At 39.8% G+C, this 26,983-nt stretch overlaps 1 protein-coding gene across 2 annotated transcripts in view; it reads left to right on the top strand.

The window, feature by feature from the left end:
- The window catches only part of FAT4 (FAT atypical cadherin 4), a 238,439-nt gene that overhangs the window by 159,232 nt on the left and 52,224 nt on the right, over window positions 1–26,983 (top strand). For both annotated transcript variants that reach the window (XM_043973167.1, XM_043973166.1), the window contains exons 7-9: window positions 1,422–1,602; window positions 10,701–10,951; window positions 11,506–15,855. In XM_043973167.1, the coding sequence (XP_043829102.1) occupies window positions 1,422–1,602; window positions 10,701–10,951; window positions 11,506–15,855 (4,782 nt within the window). The remainder of the gene's footprint in view (window positions 1–1,421; window positions 1,603–10,700; window positions 10,952–11,505; window positions 15,856–26,983) is intronic.

Genomic DNA, 26,983 nt, shown 5'->3' with positions numbered 1-26,983 from the left:
ATTGTCACAGTGGATTTTGAATCATTGGCCCATGTTCTCACAATCAACTGAGGTATATCAACAAAGTCCACAATTCACACACATCCTGCAAAGTTAAATGTTGAAGCCTTTTTCTCTCCCGTCTCCCTTTCCTCTTGTGTTAACCCAATCATTTGCATTTCACCAGCCATCAGGCAAGCTGTGTTGCTCTTTGGACACCTTCTACTCGTAGTGAGTTTACTTTCCATTGACACCACTGCCTTTTGTCCCTTCCATCTGACTGCATCTGGTTCCTCTCAATCAATCCCAGATGAAACTACATAAGACTGACCTAACAGGCACCCACCCATGTCATCCATCATGATCAGATTCGCCCAAGCTGAGCATTGCCCTCGATTATGTTGGGATTCACCAGAAGTGACTTGGAATTAATTACAGCCTCGTGTTTACAATGACCAACTGTCTCTACACCTTTGACCCTGTCTGTTTTCTGAATCCCTAACCTACGTTTTTGGCTTACTCTTACTCCATTGGCTTGTTTATTTCTGGATGAAATTTTCAGCCCCATAGAAGTTAGTACTTCAGTATGGGAGAGGTCTCAAGGAACAAAACCTAAAGTGGGCCTTAGGATTTATTGCAAACTCCTCAGGGAGCCACAGTCCAATGGTGCTGCTGCTTATGAAGGACCAGAATTTAAGAATATTCTGAAGGACCAAGTTAGCATAATGCTGCTTTGACAGTCTATAAAGCAAATATCAATGCATTTATATAAGGAGACTGTGTTTGATTAAAGGGAAGTCAGATTTTAAATATCTGAGTAATGATTCTATTCTTATTATGTTTAACAAGATAGTTAATAAGTGTTTGTTGATTTGATTTGACTTAACTCTCCCAAGTCCTAATTCATCATTGTAAAATTTTTATATGGCTTCTTATAAGTAGGTAGATTCACTTGTGCTTTTATGTTCAGATGAAATAGTAACACAATTCAATTCAATAAGCATTTAATTTGTATCAATTTAACAGTGTGTCAAACACTAAGCTAGGGGCTGGGGAAAGAAAGAAGGAAAAAGAAAAGGAGTTCATTCCAGACATGGTGGATAGCCTTTGCAGAAATGGGAGAGGGAATATTCTCTATTTGTTTTTGTTGTTATGTTTTGTTTTGGTTTCTTTGCAGGCAATGGGGGTTAAGTGACTTGCGCAGGGTCACACAGCTAGTAAGTGTCAAGTGTCTGAGGCTGGATTTGAACTCAAGTACTCCTGACTCCAGGGCCAGTGCTCTATCCACTGCGCCACCTAGCTGTCCCAATATTTTCTATTTGGGAAGAGCTAATAGCTCATGTAACAATGCAAATGGCCTGTCATCTCATTTAAAATAGGTCTTTAGCACTATCGATCATACTACTCAGCATTAAGACTTGTTTCTTGTTTTTTTCCTCCAGGGTCTCCTGCCCTTACTGGCACTGGTACTGTGAATGTTATAGTCGATGATGTCAATGACAACGTCCCTACCTTTGCCCACAAGATGTACTCTGCCACCATTTCAGAAGATTCCCCAACTGGGTCAGATGTGCTGCTTGTTAATGCCTCGGATGCAGATGCCTCAACAAATGCAGTTATCAGGTAGGGCTCCTTCCAGCAGCTCAATCTGATGGTCTCTGAGGTGTCCTAGTATGTTTAACAACCAAGTCCTTTCTTCTCCAGGTGAATCATTCTTTATCCCTCCAATTGATCCTCCTGTGGTCTGATCTTGAAGCCCCTTAGCTTGTCCTCCTCTGGATTATCTATAGTGTATCACAGGATTTTTCCCCCTAAACTGGAGAAATTAAATGTCCTTGGATTAGCAAGACATTATGAAAGCACATTCATTTCCAGAGAAAAAACAAGGCGTCATTTTCCCCTCTATGTTACTACTAGGATAAATACAAGGGGTACCCCTACTACCTACTACTTACATAGTGCTGGCAGCTGAAACAAAATGTGATTGCATTATATATATATATATATATATATATATATATATATATATATATACACACACACACACAAGCTGTGTGACCTTAGGCAAGTCAGTTAACAGCAATTGCCTCACCAAAAAAAAAAAAAAAGGAGGATTGAGAAAGGGGGCAGCTAGGTGGCTCAGTGTATAAAGCACTGGTCCTGGATTCAGGAGGACCTGAGTTCAAATCTGGCCTCAGACACTTGACACTTACTAGCTGTGTGACCCTGGGCAAGTCACTTAACCCTCATTGATTGCCCTGGGGGAGAAAAAGGATTGAGAAAATTATATGTGACATTGTCATTTCAGTCTCAGTTGTGTCTGATTATTCTTGACCCCATTTTGGGTTTTCTTGGCAGAGATCCTGTAGTGGTTTGCCATTTCCTACTTTAGCTCATTTTACAGATGAGGAACTGAGGCAAACGGAGTAAAGGGACTTGCCCAGGGTCACACAGCTAGTAAGTATCTGAGGCTGGATTTGAATTCAGGAAGAGGAGTCTTCCTGATTCCAGGTCTGGTGCTCTATGCACTATGGTGCCACCTAGTTCTCATGTATATAACATGCAGATAAGTATATACAAGCACTTTTAACTTGGGATTAGCTGGTGTCACAACTGCACCTTGAAGAAAGCAAAGAATTCTAAGAGATGAAGGTGAGGAGGAAGGACATTAAAGACATGGAGATTATCCTACAGGAAGACTCAGAAACAGACGAAATCATCTAAAGAGAATAACTCTTCAGAGCCCTCATTAAAGGGCTTTAAATGTCAGTTGAAGTTGTGTGACCATCAATTAACACATTTAATGGGGTTCAGCTCTTCGGAAGCAGATGTGCCTTATAATGCTGGAAGGGCTGGAAAAAGGGACGTTTCTGTGACTTTGAACACAAGTCATAATTAATATCATCATGACAAAAAGGTTAGCCTTAAGGAGACCAGAGAAAATGAATAATTCAGATCATTCAAGGGAATGATGGAAACTAAAGAACACATCACTACAGGCTAAAAACTTTGAGCACTTACTGAATACATAGGAAGACACAACCTAGCAGCTAGAATTATACACCACTGTCTTTCATAACCCCCATACTACAAATACAGATATCCCTAAAAATAAACTGCAATTGAACTGGGCCATTATTACTGATAGAATGCATACCCACAGTGGCCCAGACATCACAAAGATCCATAAAAACTTTTAGAATATTTTAAGAGGTTATCACCATGTGCCAAATACTCAAATGTGGAATGTAAATCTTGCAAAATAGAGAGACCTAACTGAAGAAATTAAAACCAGGTGGGAGAAGGATATGGCACATGGCATCCCATCATCCTGTCTGATACTAGAAGAGTTCTAAAATGCTTTAAATGAAACAATAGATGTACTCACATCCCAATATTTTTATCCAAATACAAAAAACGTAGTCATTTTATCCTCTGATGCAAATGTTCAGAGAACATTCAATGTAAAAGAATAATAGCAACATGGAAACTTGATCCTGGATAATTTCTATTTAGTTTCCATCAAACCAGATGAAAAGAATGAGATGACTTCAATAATAATGAGTAATTAATAATAATAATAATAGCTGATATTTACATAATTTCTTAAGTTTGCAAAGAGTTTTACATCCATTATCTCATTTGTATGAGCTAATTTTATGTTCATTGGCTAATGTAATTTTCTTATGTCCTTTTCCCCCTAATAGCTATTAATCACAAAACTCCAATATTTAAATTGCACTTTAAAGACTCCAAGCCAATTTGTATATCTTACCTTATTTTAACCTCACAGCAATCCTAAGAGAAGGTACTAAAGATATTAAAGATTTTAAAATTGAGATTCAGAGTTGTTGTGAAAATACATGCACATGAGCCCAGTCAGTCAAGCATTTATCAAGCACCTACTATGCATCAGATATTGGGTCAAGTGTGAAGGATACACAGATGCAAATGGAATGGTCTTTGTGATAAAGAAGCTTACATTCTATTCAGGAAAAATACAGTGTTGGAAGGGCACACGTAGGATTTGAACCCAGGTTTTCCTTAGTTCACTACAATTTATTTAGGCTACTAGCTACCCTCTAATACCAATGTCTGCCATGCTTAAAGGCCTGACGCTAAATAGTTTCGGTACATATGAACTACTCCTATGATATAAGCAAGTAGGCAGTTATCATTTCTTAAGCCATGATGAACCAATGACTTGGTTGTACTGGGATAGCCTAAGCTAGTTAGTCATGGAAAATAATATCCCTGGGTACGGAGACACTAGGCCATAATGTAATTCTCAGACTCCTTTCTGTGTTGGCAGGTCTGATATGGTTCAATACTTGTGGTTTCACAGCTTCCTGGATTACTTGAGATTTAAACTTTACATTTGAATTTATCAAGACATGCTGTAGCCAGGCAGGGGGTTGGCTGGGGCGATGTCTGCAAGAGAGTTACCTGAACAAACACACCACTCTCCTACTCTTACTGCTACTGGCTCATTTTCTTGTTGAATCTTTCTCTAGGTTCATAAAGCTGTCTGGGGCATGAATGGGCTTAGAGTGTATTAAATTGCAGGAATTCTCTAACTCAAGCTTCATGCCTACCTCATAATGAGCTGAAGAAAATTTTCTTTTACTTCTGGGTTAACTCTCCATCTCTTAATTTCAAATTATACACTTGTAGGCTTAGACTAAAATAATCCTTATTGGTCATATCCAGTGGACTCTCATGGCAATTTTCAAATAGTATAAGAACAAAAACCAGTCACAAAACACAAGACAGGGTGGAATTGTTTATAGAGCCAAGAAGGTGTCAATCTGTTCCCTTTCCCTTCCGCTTCCCCCTTTTTCCACTTGTGAGATGGGGAGTAGGGCAGAAAGTGATTATACAACTAAAGTAGATATGGGAACCCCAAGGTTTCCCAGAATGTAAGGGGAAGACAGATACTGTGGTCTAGAGTCTAATAATCTCACCAACTCCTTCCTCTCCATCAAATGGTTCCACTCACCCCTCTAGTCCACTCTTGCTGGCCCACCAATATCTCTCCATTCGTGTTTCACTGAGCCACAAGTTCTTGGTTTTACTAGCTTTCCCTGTTTTTCTGTTGCAAAGTCAGGTCCCATCCCCTCCCATCTCCTGCTAAGACAGCATGAAAAATCTGCAGGACCAGTGGAATTACAGTCTTCCTTCTCTTCTCTGTCTCTGATTCTGACTTTTTTTGCTTCTCAGCCACATAGCTTCTCAGCAGAAGGTAATTCCCCCAAGGTCAGAAGCCCTGAAAATTTGAGAGACCCTGGGTAATGCCAGCAGCATTCCTGTCCCACCAAATCACCATGGCAGCATCCCAGAATTAGGAATGTTACTACAAAACTGAAAAAGTCAAAATGGGCTTCCTTCTGAGGACAATCAAAGGATGGTAGTTTGATTTTATTTACCAAAACAGTATTCCTTACTCAATTTTGTTTTGTTTCATTTTATTAAATTCTTATTGTTGAAGCGAACCTTTTCCTGGATAGACATAATGAAGACAATAAGTGGTAGTGGCAGCTTTAGCATTACCCACTGTGGGCTGATGAATTCTTCAGGGAATTCAAAATGGCTTTACATGAGTTATTAATGCTGCTTAATTCAGTCCTGCAGAAAACAGCTCAGCATGGCGTAGTCAAAAACATCCTTCTCATTTCTTCTACTTTTCTTCTTCTAAAGGAAATGAACTTGTAGAATTTACAAGGATTGGAGTAAAATATTAAAGAAAAAGATAGAAAGGTACTCTAAGACTCCAGTGAATCCAAAATCTTATTAACTAAGATCTTTTTAGAACCCATTAATATCTGTCTCTCCCACGGAACCCCTGTCCATATCCTCCGAGGATTATATCATGGGAATCCACCCAACATGGTGAGGGCCTTTCTCTCTTTCTCTTGATATTGTAAGTATGTCAGTGGAGCCCCTAGATGAGCTATCATTTTATCCCTTAGTCTCAACCAACCTATCTTTTCTTCACATAACATTTTGTTGATGGTAAAATTTACTCAGCTTCTCTTAACCTAATCATTATTCGTAATGTGTTACAGCTTGCTTACATCAACTCACTCCTTCCCTTCCCTTCCCTTCCCTTCCCTTCCCTTCCCTTCCCTTCCCTTCCCTTCCCTTCCCTTCCCTTCCCTTCCCTTCCCTTCCCTTCCCTTCCCTTCCCTTCCCTTCCCTTCCCTTCCCTTCCCTTCCCTTCCCTTTCCTTCCCTTCCCTTCCTCTTCCCCTTCCTCTTCCCCTTCCCTTCCCCTTCCTCTTCCCTTTCATTTCCTTCATTTTCTCTATTTTTCTTTTTCTGGGTCTCTCTATCTCCCCCAGGCCAGAAGCACAGGAGCCACTCATATAGCTGGTTCCACTTTGGCATGGAAACTTTGACTTATTCTGTTTCCAGCCTGGGCCAATTGGCTCCTTTTTAGGCAACCTGGTGGCCCTGCTGTTCACAGGAACTCACCATTTCAGACAGAATTTAATGTGGACACCTGATTGACTTAACCCACTGTAGCTCAGAATTCTCACTCCCAAGAGATGCTCTACCCTCAGCTTTCCCAGGGGCAGGGATTACAGGCATTTGCTGCCACACCTGGCACCACAGTTCTTATTTCTAACTATGTTAAAGGTAAAATAAAATGCCTGGGGCTATGGAAAATGCAATGCCTTGGAAACCATCCATATTTTAAATTTATTTAAATGGCCAATAATAAAGTTTCTCAAATCTCACTAATTTACCCCAACCTTTGGAAAGATTCCTTTAAGCTGCAGTCTTATTCTGAATATAAATAGCACTACAGACTGCTTGTGAAGGTGGAAGAAGATGGCTGCTAACATGTATAAGACATGTTATGTTTATGCGTGTGCTTATGTTTTATATAAATATATGTATTGACAGGTATATATAGATGCTTGCCCTCCAGAAACTTAGTAGTTAATAAAGAAGGAGAATCATGGAACCTCCCTCACCCAAGGAAGGAAGGAAGGAAGGAAGAAAGAAAGAAAGAGAAAGAAAGAAAGAAAGAAAGAAAGAAAGAAAGAAAGAAAAGAAAGAAAGAAAGAAAGAAAGAAAGAAAGAGAAAGAAAGAAAGAAAGAAAGAAAGAAAGAAAGAAAGAAAGAAAGAAAGAAAGAAAGAAAGAAAGAGAAAGAAAGAGAAAGAAAGAAAGAAAGAAAGAAAGAAAGAAAGAAAGAAAGAAAGAAAGAAAGAAAGAAAGAAAGAAAGAAAGAAAGAAAGAAGGAAGGAAGGAAATCTAATAAAATAATTGCTAGGAAATCAATCTGGGGCCTTTGTCAAAAATAGGAAGTTACTTTTTTCTTTTTTTTTCCTTTTGTTTTTTTTCAAAGGAAGCTTCAGAGATAAGGATTTTGGAAAAAATCAAATGAGTGAAGTTTTTGGTTTTGGTTTTGGTTTTGGTTTTTTAGTGAGGCAATTGGGGTTAAGTGACTTGCCCAGGGTCACACAGATAGTAAATATTAAGTGTCTGAGGCCGGATTTGAACTCAGGTACTCCTGACTCCAGGGGCGGTGGTCTATCCACTGCACCATGTAGCTGCCCCCGTGAAGTTTTGATATATAAAGTTTGAGATGCCTGTTAGACAGCCAGTTTGAAGTGTTGATTGGACAAGCGATGATACAAGACTGAGAAATGAGCTGGATGTATAGCTCTGAGGAAGAAAAAGATGATAGTTAAAGGGGGAGCTGTTGTCTACCAAAGTCAGCAAAGGAGATTGAGGAGTGGCAAGACAGATAGGAGGAAAACCAGGAGCAAAATGAAAACCATGAACATCCAGAGAAGTGAATGTATCAATAGCAGAGAGAAGGTCAGTGGTATCAGATGGAGTTGAGAGTGAAGTAGTATTAAGATTTATCAACAAGAGACCACTGGAATTCCAGAGAGAGTCAGGGTTGTTTTAGGCTCAAATAATATTATGTCTGAAAAGCATTCTGTAAACTTCCAATACTTTGAGGCCAGGTTAAACATAAAGATGAGGAGTCTGCTTTAAAATTAGGAAAGCAAAGTGCCTGGGGTGGGGGTGGTGGCAACTAGTAGAGGTAGAGTTATGGCTGGGAAATTTCCTTCTGAATGCCCTCTAATGTAGCACAACAGCTTCATTTAAAAATGTGTATGGAGTGGCTAATATACTAGGCTTCTTGAAAATAATTAGCTGATAATGCTTTTTCGATAATAGGGTTTTTATGGGAGATTAATGGACCTTGAAGGAGTGCATCTTCCAGTGAGTCATTAAACCTCTAAAACAGCTCTGGGCTGTATCATGCTTATCAACATTTTAATTTTAAAATAGCTCAAAATGACCCTGGCTAGCATTGGCTGAGCTTCATTCTTTCTTCTTTCAGATTCATTTGTAAACAGAGTGGGTTGTGATGCTATTTACAACACATGAGCTCTGGTTAGACCTTGATTTGATGTCATTAGAGGTTGTGATGAAAGTTGTAATGCAACATTTCAATTTTTTCCTCTCTCCTATAAGTTATTGGGCAGTTTCCAGCTCTGTATAATACTGATTGGAATACCTTGTTCACAGGGTTGAAATCCCATTGGGGGCCATATCTGCTTTCCTTGTTCACCAACAGGAGAGAGGCATTAAGGGTCTAACACATCACTGGCAAGAACCCAAGTTTTAATAAGCAGTTAATACTCTTCTGGATTTGTTATCTCATCAACATGGGCGCTCCCCCTTTCAGTGCAGAGTGAAGGGAGTAGTTTATGATTGTAGCACAAGTATTATATTACCTATCCTACAAATCACTAACAGCAACAACAATTGTAATAAGGACTGGAATTTGCATAGCTCTTTGAAGCTATAAGTAGAAAGTATATACTCCTTTGTATTTTTCTCCCCAGCAGCTAGAATAATGCCTGAGGAATAGTAGGTGCTTTACACATCCTTGATGATTATTGAATTGGTTTTAACATTTCTCCATGGATTAATAAAAAATGCATGTGAATGTTAACAAGACAATTTAGGGCTTGTGAAAAAGGAAGAAACATTTGCGTTTACAAGTAGAAAGAAAAAAAAAAACATTTCAAGGGAATGATTCCTTGCCACCTCATTATAGCCATCTCTTGAATCTTAAAGAATGGTGGTTTCTATTTACTAGCTGTGTGACCCTAGGCAAGTCACTTTAATCCCCATTGCCTCAAAAAAAAAAAAAAGAATGGTGGTTTCTTCCTTTACTCTTTTTTTTTTTTTTTGCAGGGCAATGGGGGTTAAGTGACTTGCCCAGGGTCACACAGCTAACAAGTGTCAAGTGTCTGAGGCTGGATTTGAACTCAGGTCCTCCTGAATCCAGGACCAGTGCTCTATCCACTGCACCACCTAGCCGCCCCCCTTTACTCTTTCTCAAGGTTTTTGGCCATACTTAATGAACAACCTGTTTGGTTAGGATAGTGATTTCTTTCTTAGACAATGAGCAAGAAAAATCCCCCTCAATTGAAAATCTTCCACTTTAGACAAGACCTTAATTAAGCAATCTGATTAATATGAAAATATGTTTGAAAATGTTTGATCTTTCTTGAAAATAAGAAGTCAATAGAAGGATGATAAATTGGGGAGCTAGTAACCAGGAATGAATCTATATGAATGCATACATCTTTACATTCCTGTGGCAGGTATTATTTTATCTAAAGTACTTTGTCATTAAAGGATAATATGCTAATGAATCTTCTATGGAATTATATACCTGGTGTTGGATTGGGATAGGAAATGACATATGATTTCATTCATATGGGCATTTCAGTGCATGAAGGAAATCACTTTACCAATACAGGTTGGCACCTGTCTGTAAAATATAATCTTAGACAATTGCCTGCTGCACTAAGAAGGTGAAGTGACTTTCCCAGGGTCACACAGTCAGTATGCAAGTCCTTAGGTCTCAGGGGTAGCATGTGAATCTAGGCATTCATGGTTTGGGGGTCAGCTCTTTTTCCATTACACTGAAAATTCATTTATTTTCATTTAAGAAATGTATGCTTGAAATCATATTTGCAAACCATATTTTAAATTTAGTCATTAATTTATGGTATATGCTTACATTTAGTCTAAATTTATTAAATATGTCTCATAAATTCACTTTGAAACATTGTACAATTAGATCACTTTATGACTTGGGTGACATTCTGTCTCAGGACATTAGACTTCTCTTTGCTATTCACTTTTTGGGGGGGGGCGGGGCAATGAGAGTTAAGTGACTTGCCCAGGGTCACACAACTAGTCAGTGTTAAGTGTCCGAGGATGGATTTGAAATCAGGTCCTCCTGAATCCAGGGCCAGTGCTTTATCCACTGGGCCACCTAGCTGCCCCCTAGACTTCTCTTTGAAGAAAGATTTTCAATCTACAACCTATTTATTAGAATTTTAAAAAATAATCATATTCTTTATTTGTATATAATTCCTTATATGCTGAACTCATATTTTGTCTATAATTTTCAACATCTTATATTCATTTAAGAACCATGCTAAAGTTATTTTTTTTAAATCCTTTTATCTATGAATTCTTTAATCAGGATTGGGGTAGTGGGGAAGCCCATTATGGAAATTCCCTCCATTGATCAGATCAGCAATTCCTTTGTAATTTCTTGTCTTAGACAGTTGCCTAGGACACTGGAGGCAGGATTTAGACACAGTTTTTCTGGGATCCACAGGACCTTTGTCGTTGATAAATGTGCTTTTTTTCTCCCTTTGCTCTTCAGCTATAGACTCATTGGTGGAAATTCCCAATTCACAATCAATCCATCTACAGGACAGATCATCACCAGTGCCTTATTGGACAGAGAAACAAAAGAAAACTATACATTGATAGTGGTCTCCAGTGATGGGGGATTCCCAGAATCCCTTTCCAGTTCTGCCACTGTCTCGGTCACTGTTACAGATGTAAACGATAACCCACCAAGATTCCAACATCATCCCTATGTCACTCACATCCCATCACCTACTCCTTCAGGTAATCCAATGATATCACCCAGTCAAATGAGAAAGTAGTAGATAAACTGCATCAACATTGTAGTTTATTTTGATTCAGCAAGGTTTTATGTAGGCCAACACGGTGGCTTTCACAATTATTTGAATCCCGGTATAGGAGAGTGATTTTTCACTTAGGTCATATTTTATAGACAGGTAAGTGTTCGGAGATAGTCTTCTCAGAGCTTTCATTCCCAAGGATCTCCTCTTGCTCCCCTCTGCATCTTTCAAAGAGGCATCAAAAATTGTCATCTGGTTACCTGTGTGGGCTCAGGCTTCATACATAATAAAGGCAAACATGAATTTTGGGAGTATAGGGACATAACTTTTATAAGGTGCAATGAGGAGAATGTGGCCAGAATGATGTATTCCCTCTACATTAAGATGTATCAATGTCCATGGAGACTAGGATACTAGACAGAGAAGGGAGGGTTAAGTTCAAGGAAGCAATACAATATTTACTTTCCCAATGAGATTTTTCCACTAAAATATTCAATTGGGATAACAATGAGAGTGACTCTAGTCTCTCTTTCATAGGTTCATTTGTCTTTTCTGTCACTGTCACCGATCCTGACACTGGACCCAATTCTGAACTCCATTACTCCCTTACCGGCAGAAACTCTGAGAAATTCCACATTGACCCCTTCCGTGGTGCAATTATGGCAGCTGAACTCCTAAATACTGCCTCGGAAATGACATTTTTCGTCCATGTGAAGGATGCTGGCTCATCTCCAAAGATGGACTCAACCACGGTGACTGTCCGTTTTGGAAATAAGGGTGACTTTCCCAAAATTCGAGCCAAACAACAAACATTTCTGTTCCCTGAAAGCCAACCAGTCGGCACTCTCATCACAAGTATTACTGGGTCTTCCTCTAGAGGAGAGCCTTTGTCCTATTTTATTGCAAGTGGCAATCTTGGAGGTGCATTCCACATCGACCAAGTGACTGGACAAGTCTCCATCAGTCAACAACTGGACTTTGAAACAGTTCAGAAATATGTGGTGTGGATAGAGGCCAGGGATGCAGGCTTCCCTCCTTTCTCATCATATGAGAAATTGGCTATAGCAGTGGTAGATGTCAATGACAACTCACCAGTATTCAAGAATGACCCATTTGTGGCAGAAATATTAGAAAATCTTTCACCTCGTACAATACTTACTGTCTCTGCGATAGATAAAGACAGCGGGCCCAATGGACAGTTAGAGTACAGCATAGTCAGTGGTAATACTGAAAATAGCTTCAGTATCCATCACAGCACTGGAGAAATTAGAAGTATCAGGTCTTTGGATAGGGAAAAAGTATCCCAGTATGTACTTACAGTGAGGTGTTCAGACAAAGGTAGTCCTTCTCAGAGCACCACGGTGAGAGTTATCATCAACGTTTTGGATGAAAATGATAACGCCCCAAGATTCTCTCAAATCTTTACAGCCCCTGTGCCTGAAAACGCACCCCTGGGTTATACAGTGACTAGAGTCACGACTTCAGATGAAGACATTGGTGTGAATGCTGTTAGCAGGTACTCTATAATAGATACAAGTCTTCCTTTTACCATCAACCCCAGCACAGGAGACATTATCATCAGTCGGCCTCTCAACCGGGAAGATACTGATCGTTACAGAATCAGAGTTTCCGCACATGACTCTGGATGGACGGTCAGCACAGATGTTGCTATCTTTGTGACAGATGTCAATGATAATGCCCCACGATTTAAGAAGCCATCCTACTACCTGGACTGTCCTGAGGTCACTGAAATTGGTGCCAAAGTGGCTCAGGTCTCTGCAACAGATCCTGATGAAGGGTCCAATGGCCAAGTTTTCTATTTCATTAAATCTCAGTCTGAATTTTTCAGGATCAATGCCACCACAGGAGAGATTTTTAATAAGCAGTCCTTAAAATACCGAAATGTGACTGGTTCCAGTAATGTCAATATTAATAGACATAGTTTTATTGTAACTTCTTCAGACCGAGGAAGTCCCTCTTTGATAAGTGAGACAACTGTTACCATCAATATTGTGGACAGCAATGATAATGCCCCTCAATTTCTTAATAGTAAATATTTCACTCCTGTTACCAAAAACGTAAGAGTAGGGACTAAGCTCATCAAAGTCACTGCCATAGATGATAAAGATTTTGGGGTAAATTCTGAAGTTGAATACTTCATTTCAAATGAAAGCCCCGTGGAGAAATTCAAGTTGGACAGCACTACAGGATGGGTTTCTGTTGCCTCTTCTCTGATGTCTGATTTAAACCAAAACTTTTTGATGACAATCACTGCCAGGGACAAAGGAAACCCTCCACTTTCATCTCAAGCCACAGTTCAGATCATTGTTACTGAGGAAAACTACCACAGCCCAGAGTTCTCTCAAAGCCACATGAGTGCGACGGTCCCCGAGAGCCTGAGCGTTGGTTCCCTTGTCAGAACTGTGTCTGCTCGTGATCGAGATGCGGCAATGAATGGCCTAATCACTTACCATATTTCTTCAGGAAATGAGGATGGTCTTTTTGCAATCAATGCTTCCACTGGTTCATTAACTTTAGCCAAAGCCCTTGATTATGAGCTACACCAGAAACACGAAATGGTAGTTAGTGCTACAGATGGAGGATGGATGGCACGGACCAGTTACTGCAGCATTATCATTCATGTCCTTGATGTGAATGACAACTCTCCAGTCTTTATCCCAGAGGAGTATTCTCCCACTGTGTTGGAAAATGCTCCAAGTGGGACGACAGTCATGCGCCTCAATGCAACAGATGCTGATTCTGGCAGTAATGCTGTGATTGCATACTCCTTGCAGTCTTCAGATAGTGATCTCTTTGTCATTGACCCCAACTCTGGAATCATCACTACTCAAGGATTCTTGGATTATGAAACCAAGCAGAGTTACCACCTTACAGTAAAAGCCTTCAATGTCCCTGATGAAGAGAGGTGCAGCTTTGCAACTGTGAATATCCAATTGAAAGGAACCAATGAGTATGTGCCACGCTTTGTCTCTAAACTTTATTATTTTGAAATCTCGGAGGCAGCATCCAAAGGGACTGTTGTTGGAGAGGTGTTTGCTAGTGATCGTGACTTGGGAGCTGATGGGGAGGTCCACTACCTGATTTTTGGTACAAGCAGGAAGAAAGGTTTCCAGATTAATTCCAGGACTGGGCAGATTTATGTCTCTGGAATCCTTGATCGAGAAAAAGAAGAGAGGATTTCTTTGAAAGTCCTGGCCAAAAATTCTGGGAGTATCCGTGGTGCAGATGTAGATGAAGTAACTGTGAATATCACCATCCTCGATGCCAACGACCCACCTGTTTTCAGCCTGGAGATCTATAATGTACAGATCAGTGAAGGCGTGCCTATAGGAACACACGTGACCTTTGTAAGTGCCTTCGACTCAGACTCTGTGCCCAGCTGGAGCAGGTTTTCCTATTTTATTGGTTCAGGGAATGAAAACGGTGCCTTTTCCATTAACCCCCAAACAGGACAGATAACTGTGACTGCCGAGCTTGATCGAGAAACCCTCCCTGTCTATAACCTGACTGTATTAGCTGTGGATCAAGGGACCCCCTCAGCTACAGGAAGTGCCTCTTTATTGGTAACTCTGGAAGACATCAATGACAATGGACCCACATTATCCATCAAGGAAGGTGAGGTCATGGAAAACAAGCGTGCAGGAACTCTGGTCATGAACCTTCAGTCCACAGACCCTGATCTCCCTCCAAATCAAGGTCCCTTTACATATTACTTGCTTAGCACAGGGCCCGCCACCAGCTATTTTAGCCTCAGTACTGCAGGAGTTCTGACCACAACCAGAGAGATCGACAGAGAACAAATTGGGGACTTCTATCTATCAGTGATTACCAGAGACTCTGGCATTCCTCAAATGTCTTCCACGGGGACTGTCCATATCAGAGTCATAGACCAGAATGACAATCCATCTGAACCTAGAACTGTTGAGATCTTTGTTCATTATTTCAGTAACTTGTTTCCCGGTGGGATTTTAGGCAGTGTGAAGCCTCAAGATCCAGATGTGCTGGATAGTTTTCATTGTTCTCTGACTTCTGGAGTAACGAGTCTCTTTAGCATCCCCAGTGGCACTTGTGACCTGAATTCCCAAGCCAGGTCCACAGATGGCACCTTTGACCTGACCGTCCTGAGTAATGATGGATTGCACAGTGCAGTCAGCAGTAATATCCGGGTCTTCTTTGCTGGTTTCACCAATGCTACTGTGGATAACAGCATCCTCCTCCGCCTTGGTGTGCCAACAGTGAGGGATTTTCTAACCAATCACTACCTCCATTTCCTACGCATTGCCAGTTCCCAGTTGACCGGTCTTGGGACGGCTGTGCAGTTGTATGGAGCCTATGAGGAGAATAACAGGACTTTCCTGTTGGCTGCTGTAAAGAGAAATACCAACCAGTATGTGAATCCAAGTGGAGTGGCTACCTTCTTTGAGAGCATCAAGGAAATCCTTCTCCGGCAAAGTGGAGTCAGGATAGAGTCTGTTGATCATGATCCATGCATCCACGGTCCTTGTCAGAATGGAGGCAGCTGTCTAAGAAGGTTGGCGGTGAGTCCTACTTTGAAAAGTCATGAAAGTCTTCCAGTCATTATTGTGACCAATGAGCCTCTACAGCCTTTCTTTTGTAAGTGTCTACCGGGATACTCCGGGAACTGGTGTGAGACAGACATTGATGAGTGCCTGCCATCCCCCTGTCACAATGGCGGCACCTGCCACAATCTGGTGGGAGGCTTCTCTTGCAGCTGCCCAGAAGGATTCACTGGACGGGCCTGTGAGCGTGATATCAATGAATGCTTACCCAGCCCATGCAAGAACGGGGCCATCTGCCAGAATTTCCCTGGGAGCTTCAACTGTGTCTGCAAAGCCGGATTTACAGGTAAGGCCGTTGTTTTCTTCTGGATTGATTTGAGAATTCAACAGCCTTTACACTGGTATTGTGGGATGAAGTAGTGGCAAGAGCACTATGCTTCAACTCAGGCACAGGCCAACAATGCAGAGAATGTTTTCTTAGATGACCATGTCTGAGTCCCCAGAATCTACTGCATTTGTAATGATTTTCTTTTTCTTTATGTAGAAAGTATCTGGAACTTAGAAAAAAAATACACTTATCTTGCCAATGTAGAAAGGAATATAATAATAATAATAATAACAATAATAACTAGTATTGTTGTACTTGAAGGTTTGAGAAACATTTTACATTTTTTATTATTACTATTATTTGATCTTTACAACAATGCTTCAAGTTTGATGTCATTATTACTCCCATTTTATAGATGAGTAAATTTGAAGGAGTTGATGGGACTTGCTGGGGTCACATAGCTAGATAGTGTTCGAAGCAGATTTTAGTCTCAATTCTTCCTGATTTCAAGGTCAGCTTTGGGTCCACAGTGCCACCTAGCTGCTCTTAGGATATTTGCCCTGATAATGACAATGAACATAGTGACAACTACAGCAACTCACCACTCTTAATAGATGCTTATGGTTCACAATATACTTTACTCAATGACAAGTCAGCAGATGCTCTGTAATGGGCCAACTGTAAGTCCTATTAACATAACATTTTGCGTGTATATATGTGTTTATATACATACATATATACATATATACATATATATATATCAGGAACAAATTTGGCAATTGATATTCTAATGAGAAAGGGAATTAGGGCATTGTCATGTTTGAAAATTGAGATTGTATTTGTGGTTCATTTAGATCTGTTCAAAAAGCATGTTATTATTTCAAGTTATCTTTGTTCTATGGTAGAAAGACAGTGTGGAATACTGTCTAAATTGTTGTATCAGGAAGCCCTGGGTTCAAATAGTGCTTCTCATCCCCATTCACTATGTTAAAAGTCACCTAAGGTCTCTTAGCCTCAGATCCTTCATCTGTTAAATAAAATATTTGGACTAGATGACTTCTGAGGGTCTTTCTAGCTCTAAACTTCAACTTCTTAACTTTGTTATTGTTATCATTCTTGCTGCTGTGGTTGATAAGTCATGTCCAACTCTCCATGTCCTATCTGGGTTTTGTTTTTTTTTTTTGGTTGTTGTTTTGTTTTGCTTTTGCAGGGCAATGAGGGTTAAGTGACTTGGCCAGGGTCATACACCTAGTACGTGTCAGGTGTCTGATGCTGAAATTGAACTCAGGTCCTCCTGAATCTAGGGATGGTGCTTTATCCACTGTGCAACCTAGTTGCCCCTGGGGCTTTCTTTGCAAAGATACTGGCGTAGTTTGCCATCTCCTTCTCTCATTTGACAGGTGAAGAAACAGAGGCAAGCAGGGTGAAGTGACTTCCCCAGGGTCTTATAGCTAGTAAGAGACTGAAGCCAGATTTAAACTCAGGTTTTCCTGACTTCAGGGCCAGCATTCTATCTACTGCACCACCTAGCTACCTTACTTATTAATTTAGCCTTCTTAATCATAGTCAGATTTCCATTTGCATTGAAGGAGGTAATTCTCATAAAGGCATCATAGAGCTAGAAATGAGGCTGTATTCCCCGGCAAAAAATAAAAAAAATCTTGTTTTCGTGTTCTCAAATTACCCTCAGACATGATTTATAAGCAGAGGTCAACAAAGTATGACCCATTCTGCCCTTCCCTCTTTTTGCATCCAGGGAGTTAAAATGCATTTTGGCCTTTTAAAATAGTTTTATTTTATTGAAAAATGTAACACACACACACACACACACACACACACGCACACTCTTTCTCACTGGCTGTACAAAAACACCAGCAGCCATATTTGGCCCTTGGGTCATAGTTTGCCAAAGCCTCATCATTTGGGATACTGCCACATTTTTTAAAAAATAAAATGTACCTGACGGATGGACAATCAGAAAAACAAAGATAAGATCCTTGCTTCAATAAGAGGACATACTTAAATTACACTGAAAACATCAAGTATTATAAAAATCATGAGATTTTGGTTATTCTCTAGAAAAGCTTGAGATGTTGGTCAAAATTTGACTTGCCTGGCAGGTGAGGTTGAGTATCAATCGCTCTTGTTTGTGGACTATTCATAGTGACTATATGTCAGCCTTTGACTATTTTAGTTTGAATGAAAAGAGAGGATTCCAAATGGTTTCCTGGAGAAGGTTTGCCTTTGAAATGGGGAGGGAGAAATGAGAAACTGAGAATTCTCCCATAAGCCTCAAAGAGCACAAGGCCCATTTAAGACTGATTAAGACCCAGATGAGCTTTCCAAGTAGTTGAAACAACCTTCTAAATGTGACTGAAGTATTCCAGGATTGTTACAGTGCCTTTTTCCTGCCCTCCCTTCCCCCAGTGTTTTTATATTGGTTCACTAGTTCTAAAAATTTTACAGTTAAAGGTCTCTTATTGATCTTGGTAAAATGTTAGGACCCCTAGGAAAACACCACATAAAGCTTTATTGATTGCTACCTGGTGTGAATTGAGTTTTTTATAGCCTTTCCTGAAAGCAGGTAATGGGGGGGGGGAAGGGGAAGGGGAGAGACATCGATTGAGTACCTGGCGGGGAGGAGGCGGGGAATTGTCACCAATGAAGTGAGATGCAAAATGAAAGAATGAGTGAATGAAAAAGCATTTATTAAGTGCTTACTAGATGCAAAACCCTAGGGAAACACCTAGGAAAGTAAGGCCGTCCCTAGTCTCAAGGGGTTCACATTCTAATAGAGGAGACCACATCCATCAGGTGTGATGTGTGATGGAAAGGCTCGAGGTGTGCCCTTGGAGTGTAATGGCAAGCAGATGCTAATGAATCTTCTTTAATGTTGTTGAACACTTTGGCAATGCCAAGGACGTTGGTGCCAAGAACTTACTGATCTAGGTCTTCATTAGCTAGGGCTGCAGTCCCTGTAGGAGCAGAGACCGAAAAGGAAGAAAGGAGAGTCGGGGGTGCCAGCTTCAATTAGAGTCAACAGTCATTTATTTAGTACATACATGTGCTATTAGGCCATCAATAAAAATGATGATAATGGCTAGCATTTATATAACACTTTAAAATTTGTGAAGCATTTTATGTATTTTATATCATTTAAAATTAAGTATCTGCTATAGTTAGATGGTGGGGAAATTAAGTAAAAAAGCAGACAGTTCCTTCACTTAAAGAGGTGACATGTACCATGTACTCATTTGTCTATACAAAAAAACATGCAAGGGGCTGCTAGGTGGCGAAGTGGATAGAACACCAGCCCTGGAGTCAGGAGGACCTGAGTTCAAATCCGGCCTCAGACACTTACTAGCTGTGTGACCTTGGGCAAGTCACTTAACCCCAATTCCCTCGCCAAACAAACAAACAAACAAACAAACAAAAACCATGCAAAATAAATGGAAGGTCATCTCACAAGGGAGGCATCAATATCTGGGGAACCAGGAAAGGCTTCCTGTAGAAGGGAGTACTTGAAATGAACAGAAAAAAAACAGGATTCTAAGAGGTAAATGAGGAAGGAAAGCCTTCCAAGGGTGTGTGGGGCATGCTCTGACTATGAGGAACCTAACCCCCAGCAGGAGAGGCAGGGATATGTGGAAATGCTAAAATAGCAAACATTCTATGAGGAAGGCAATAGGAGAAATCTCAAAAAAAAAAAAAAAGAAAAGAAAAGAAAAAAAAAAAGAAAAGAAATAAAAGAACCAGTGGGAGCGATTATTCTTAGCTAGGGAAAATAGGAGACATCTTCATGGAGACAGCAACATTCTAGTTGGACCTTTAGGACAGTGAGGATTTCAGCCAGGATTGGGGATTCTGGGTGAAGATGTGCATTCCAGACAAAAGCAGAGGCAGGATATGACTTTAGGAGAAGTTTGCCTACCAAGAGCATCTCCAATTTCAGACTTTTGCTCAGTCAGCTCTGTTCATGCTCTTCACTATATTTTGTTTGGCCATTTCTCTTCAGAGAATACACACATGCACACATATATAATGTTTTTATAATTTATCCTTAGATGCAAATGCATATTCATATCTATGTATATGTCTATCATGTGTATAGATATACATGGCACAGTGCATAGAATACCAGGTGTGGAGTCAGGAAAAGCTGAGTTCAAATCTGGTCTCAGTCATTTATCAGTTGTGTGACCCTGGGCAAGTCACTTAACCCTGTTTGCCTCAGTTTCCTCATCTGTAAAATGAGCTGGAGAAAGAAATGGAAAACTGCTCCACTATCTCTGCCAAGAAAACCTCAAATCATGGGGGCAGGGGAGGCAGCTGGGTGGCATGATGGTTGGAGCACCAGCCCTCCAGTCAGAAGGATCTAAGTTCAAATCTATCCTCAGACACTTACTAGCTAGGCAATCACTTGAAACTGACTGCCTTCCAAAACACAAATAAACAAAAAAAGAAACCCCCAAATGAGGTCAAGAGGACATGACTGAAATGCCTGAGCAATAACATGTTTACATACCGAGTACCTTACTCAATGCCAAGCACACTCAGCAAACAATTAATGTCTTTTTTAAAGTTGAATATATTGAATGGAATTGAAATGGATGCCACTTTGATGTGTACACTATAGTCTTTTAAAAATAGATGTGTTTCTTTATTGAATCAAGTGTATACTAGTCAGCACTAATCCTAAGATGTAACGCTAAAAGAATCAGCAGGAAGAAAGTTATTGTGGAAAGAACACTTCCTCTGGAGTCGAAGGTCTTGATTCTCAATCTTACTACCTTGGCAAATTTATTTCATCTTCTTGGGTCTCAGTTTCCCCATCTATAAAATTGGAAGGTGGGACTAGCTGGATTCTTAGATTCCTCCCAGTTCTAGACCTCTGGCCCTATTAATATTCAGTGTCTCAGGACACACATGGTGCAGAGTTGTTAATTCATACACTCAGGAATGTATTGTTATGAATTTCTTTAAATGTCTATTGTGCTGGTTTTAGTGGAATTCCTGAAGGGACATTTAAGTTATTCTTTCAAGTCATTCTCAGCTGGAGAAGCCTGACTCAGGAAGGCTGAGTATATAAGATACAACATCTTGAAATAATTTCCTGAACCCCACAGATAATTCTTACTTACACATGTGTGTATGTCTCATACCATGGAGCTGAAAAACCACTAATGCTACGTAGGTTTGACTTCAGTGAGAATTGGCTAAATTATTGGAGCCTAGTGAGTCTTGGGCCCTGAACAGCCTGTGTGTAGATAAATATTCTTCCTGTTTACCTTGCACAAAGCACGAACTTTAACTATATTATATCAGTACCTTAGAGTCAGCTACAGTGTTCCTTTAATTTTCTCAAAGAGCTAGTTTTGTTTTTTTGTTTTTGTCTAGACCTGTGAATTTGTTGGTTAAGGTGCCCCCACTCCCACCCTCCTTCCTGGTGAAGAAATCAAGCATTTTTTCCAAGAATTTCAAGTTTTGTTAAAACCATAAAATAATCCAATTAGAGCTGAGAGGGATCTCAAAGGTCATCTTGTGCAGCATCTTTATTTTGCAGGGAGGGAGCTATGGTGACTAGAGGTTAAGTGACTTGCCCAAGGTCACATGGGTGTTAATTTAAAGCCAGGTCCTCAGAATACAAATTGTCTGCTTTTTTCTTCACCCTCCCTAAATTTTACTGTCTGGACCTACATGAGACAAACATTTCCCAACTTTTTGTTTCAAATGATTTTTTGCGCCACTCCCAGACTTTAATGTCTACAGCAGAACTATAGGAGGGTCTAAAGTTTCCCTAGAGTTAGAATAGAGTGGGAGGTTCTGAGATTTATCAGTTGACATGGAAAGGGCCCTGAATTGGGATTTCCAGGAGTTGAGTTCTAACCCCACCTCTGCTCCACGCCTATTTTCTCCCCTTGTCTCCTTTTTTCAACTATGCGATAAGGAGACTGTATCTTTAGAATCCATTGCAGTTCTAGATCAGATGAATCTTCCTCATTGCTAACTACCTAGTAACAGTGAATCTTATTAGGAAGTAATTCATTGACATTAAAGCAGAAGGATTTTACCTAGAACATTTTTTTTCTAGAAGACTGAAACTGAATACTATAATCACGATCAGCAGCTAGGTAGTGCAGTGGCTGGAGTTGTGAGCCTGGAGATAGGAAGCCTCACCTTCTTGAGTTCAAATCCAGCCTCAGACACTTATTAGCTTTGTGACTCTGGGCAAGTAACCTGCTTGTCCCAGTTTCTCATCTGTAAAATGAGCCAGAGAAGGACATGGCAAACCACTCCAGTATCTTTGCCAAGGAAATCCAAGTGGGATTTCCACAGTCATGAGGAGTTGGACGTTACTGAAAATGACTGAAAAACAACAACAAATGTGCCAGGCATTGTGCTACACAGTGGGGATGCAAGAAAGCAAACCACTCCAGTATCTTTGCCAAGAAAACTCCAAATAGGGTCATAGTCAGACATGACTAGAAAACAACTGCACAACAACAACAAAAACTATAATCACAAAGAGGGTAGACTTGGTTTGGCTACTGGAACACTTCTACTGGTTTATTCCTAAATATGTTTCTTCCTGAACATACTGCTCATTTTACACAGGTCTTTGCATATGACGGGCTCTCAAGAAATATTTGGTGAATGAATGAATGATTGAATGGTTGGGAGGAAGTAACTTCTGTGTGACCCGTGTTTACTATCCCAGTTCTCATCTTCTAAGGACAGTGTCAAAATAATAAACTATAAGATGTGGATTTTCTTAGGGGATAGAAAATGTCCAAAGCAAAATATTCCAATTAGAGTTGATTTGTATTTTGTCTGAAAGGTTGTTTTCATATGGTTGATGGGCAACTTTGACATTTCAAAGCTGATTTTTGATCCACCGTGATGTAGTCTATTTTGAAAGGGAAACTTGATTTGGTATAGGCAACTTGAGATAGGTGAAAAAAAGAATTCCAGCTTTGCATAATTTCAGAAGAATGCAGGTAACCCCATGAGGCTGAAGATAGACCCATTAAATGAGAAGAAAGATGACCCTCATATAATTCATAACTCAGAAATGTATAGGGGGACAAAAGAACATTAGCCAACATAGACCTCTATAGGCCTTGAATCGAATCTAAACTAGAAAAGTTTGACATGTCTTTTAATGAGAAAAACAAGGAACTACAGGACAATGTTGGATAAGCAATTGGTTCAAATCCCACTGTCTTTTACTACCTTTATGACCTTCAATAATTCTCTTAATCTCTCCAAGTCTCAGTTTCCTCATCTATAAAACAGAGATAATAATAGTACCCAACTCACAGGATTACTGTGAAGTCCAAATGAGGAAAGATATATATCTTTTACCTCCTGTGGGTATCAGTTATTAATAACAATAGAGTAGGTAATTATAATAATAAAAATATGTCCTGTAACCCGAGGCCTCATGACTACTCATGGCAACAGATTCTTAATGTCAATATATCTCATCCAAAGGGTTAAGTTTTCCAAAGACATGATTTGTCTTATAAAAGGTTCAGTGTCTAAAGTGGCCATTTCTATACTGGATTTCCCCTAACAGAGTTTTTCCACAGTCTTACTTAACCTCTCCCATTCACTTTTGCACATCTGGATATGTTTTAGGTGTGGTATCAGGAGTCGGGCCAGGGGATTATTACCATATAAAGAATTTTTCCTCTGTACTAAAGTAAGCCCTGAAATTTCAGAGAAGGGGGCAGTTTGGCTGTTCATCACTTTTGCATTATTTGACATTGAATGTGGGTTTCTTTTTTTTTTTTCCCAGACATAAAAGATACCTACATTCTTTACATAGTAATCTGCCTAAGTAACTCAGTTCACTTTGTTGGGAATGCTTGGAGGGGATGGAGATATGGGTGGGGGAGTTTTTCTGAAAATTAATTTCTTTCTATAATCATTTACCTACTATGTCCTTTGTACAGGTCACTTTACTAGGGATTGTATAATATATAAAAAGACAAAGAAAGATATGGTTCATCCCTCAAGGAATTTACAATCTAGGTGGAAGGATAAGGAAATATATATATATAATTTAATTTAACAAATGTTATGTTTCACCAGCGAGAGTCATTGTACAAGGTCAAAGTGGAGGGAGAAACACACACTCGAACAATTCCTGTGCCCAAGGAGCTTACATTCTAATAGGGAGATGCAATATGAAAACAGATTAATACAGTACAAATAAGGAGAGAGAACAAACACTTTTAGCATAAGAGATCAGTGATGATTCCTTGTAGACCTCTGACTTAAGCCATGACAGGCTTTAATCTAAGGGCTATACAAGACAGAGATGAAGAGGGAGAAGGAGGTAACGTATAGGGAGCTCAAATAAAGAAAGTGCCAAGGTGGTCAGTTTCCATTTTCCTCAGGGACCACATTGTATATGCTGTCTTCAGGGAATGATGATTATAATTATATCATTTAAAATAATAATAACTTTTGGGGCAGTTAGGTGTCACAGTGGATAAAGCACTGGCCCTGGATTCAGGAGGGCCTGAGTTCAAATCCAGCCTCAGACACTTGACACTTACCAGCTGTGTGGCCCTGGGTAAATCACTTAACCCTCATTGTCCTGCAAAAAAATAATAATAACTTTAATTTATAAATTAGTTTAAAGTTTGCGAAGAGCTTCACAAATATTACCTCACTTGATACTCACACAGCAACTCTGGGAGGTAGGTGCTATTATCATATCCATTTTACAGGAGAGGAAACGGAGGGAGAAAGAGGTTAAATGACTGCCCCAAGGTCACACAGATCATGCCAGATTTGAATTCACCACTACAGGAGTTAAAGGTGCTAAAGTAAATAGCTGATACTGACTCAATGAAGGAACCCAAGTGGCACAAAAAGTCACGTGAAGAGATTAAAAAGAAATCTCAAAGGTGCCTATGGAATTCTTGCAATGATCATTCACCTGTAATTTATTTTAATACTTATGTTCTTTGATGGTCTTGAGTCCTCTGTTCAATGATTCCAGACTGTGACTAGTCAATATTTTTTTTTCATGGCAATGAGGGTTAAGTGACTTTCCTAGTGTCACACAGATAGTAAGTGTCAAGTGTCTGAGGCTGGATTTGAACTCAGGTCCTCCTGAATCCAGCACAGGGGCTTTATCCACTGTGATACCTAGCTGCCCCCCAGTCGATACCTTTTCAATCAGTGTGACTTTTACTGACATCATCACAAAAATCACCCCTAGGGAATTCACTTGATACTCTAGAGTTATAGGAAAAGGATGAGCTGGGGCTGGTAGATCATATCCTTAGAGTTGGAAGAGACCTTAGATGTCATCAAGTCCAACCCTCTCATTTCACAGGCAAAGAAAAAGAGGGACAGAAAAGGTAAAGGCACTTACCAGGGACACACGGTTAATAAGTGTTTGAGATCAGATTTGAATCCAACTCCTTCTGACTCCATGCCTAACATCTTTGCTACCAGCAAGAAAAAGCAACAGGTCAGATAGGTAGCATTACTCCATTAGTATATTCAGAATTCCATCTTATCAGTCAATTAAAGCTATCTTCATACCTTTTAACGAAGGCAGCAGAGAATATTTGTTCCTGCTCCAAAATGGAGAAGTGAGAATGGTAGGGAACCTCCATTTTATCTCCCTAAATGGCACCACAAATGAATACAATGCGAACACTTATTAACCATCAAATCACAACTTTCCTGAGCCTCAGTTTCCCTCTCAAAGAATTTGGTACTTTTCTTATACCTCCCTCCCATCCTGGTCACTTGAATGCATGCTTTGTCTCCCCAGGCCTATTTCTATGCTCCTCATCCAGTTGAATCTTGAGCCGTTCAGATTTCTTTAGCATCCGCAGTGCACTAAGATCTCAAATTCCCTTAGCTCCTCTGCTCCATGTTGTAGAGATAGACCATATGTCAATGTCAATGAGACAAATTGATGGATGTGAAAGCAATAAGATCCCCTTGTTGTTTTTTCTCTACTTCCAAATAGCTCCCCCCAGTTAACATATGTTTCCTGCAAAGGGCTTCTTGAGTTCAAAAGACAGAACCAGTGTTATCCATACACTTTAAAGCCTCAGGTCACTGACAGTTATTGTTAATTGACTGGCAGATCTAATTAAGTGAATGATCTGAGGATTCTGTTTCACAAGGCAGCAACACATTAGATTGTGTGGCCAAGAGTATGTCAGGCTAATCCCGGCTTTCACAGCCTCTGAAACTCCTTAAGTCATTAGCCCACAAAGCCAAATAATGTTAAATATAGTCTGTTTTCCTGTGGAGTCATTCAATGCAATTTTATGGAATGTAATGGTTTGGTTAGTGAGTAGGTGAGTAGTATGGCAATGTGAAGAGAGTGTAACTCTTTGTATTAAGTCTGAATGACCTAGTAAAGGAATACTAGACTTTTTTAATGGCGAATCACCTGCTGTATATTTTTTTTTATAGGTAAAATATTTTGAATTTGAAAAACAAACAAAAAACTTCATGCACAATTTTGCCAAAGAATTATTTTCAGCATAAATTTCTTTGGAATATCCATAGGGGTCATCCCATTTGATTACGATAAAAATTAAAAGTAAGACACTGTGGCAGCCAGGTGGCAAAGCAGATAGAATATTGGACTCCAAATCAGGAAGTCCTGAGTTCAAATCCTGACTCCGATAATTACCAGCTCTGTGACTGTGAACAAGTCACCTAAATTCTTTCTGTCTCAGTTTCCTTATCTATAAACTGAAAATAATAGTAATGCTTACCTCCCAGGGTTGTTTTGGGGATCAGATGAGATAAAGTATACAGTGCTTTGCAAACCATAAAGCTCTTTTTTTCATATAAAACTATGAAAAATAGCTGACATTTATATGCCACTATGAAGCAAGCACTGTGCTAAGATCTATACAAATCTTAACTCGTCTGGTACGTCCTTGAGTCAAGTCTTCCTGACTCCAGGTCCAGTGATCTATCCACTCCATTGCCAAGCTGCTAATTCTTGTTTTTTGTATTTGTTGTTGTTGTCACCCTTAGAAGAAACTGATCACCTTTGTGGAACTGGGCACTATCATCCGAGGTGCTACTATCCATAACATTTTAGAGTTAAGAAATTTGCCTAAATGAAGTTTGTTTTCTGAAAGTGATG

Source organism: Dromiciops gliroides, chromosome 6 (assembly GCF_019393635.1).
Source record: "Dromiciops gliroides isolate mDroGli1 chromosome 6, mDroGli1.pri, whole genome shotgun sequence".
Lineage (NCBI taxonomy): Eukaryota > Metazoa > Chordata > Mammalia > Microbiotheria > Microbiotheriidae > Dromiciops > Dromiciops gliroides.
This window is presented reverse-complemented; position numbering and strand designations above follow the sequence as displayed.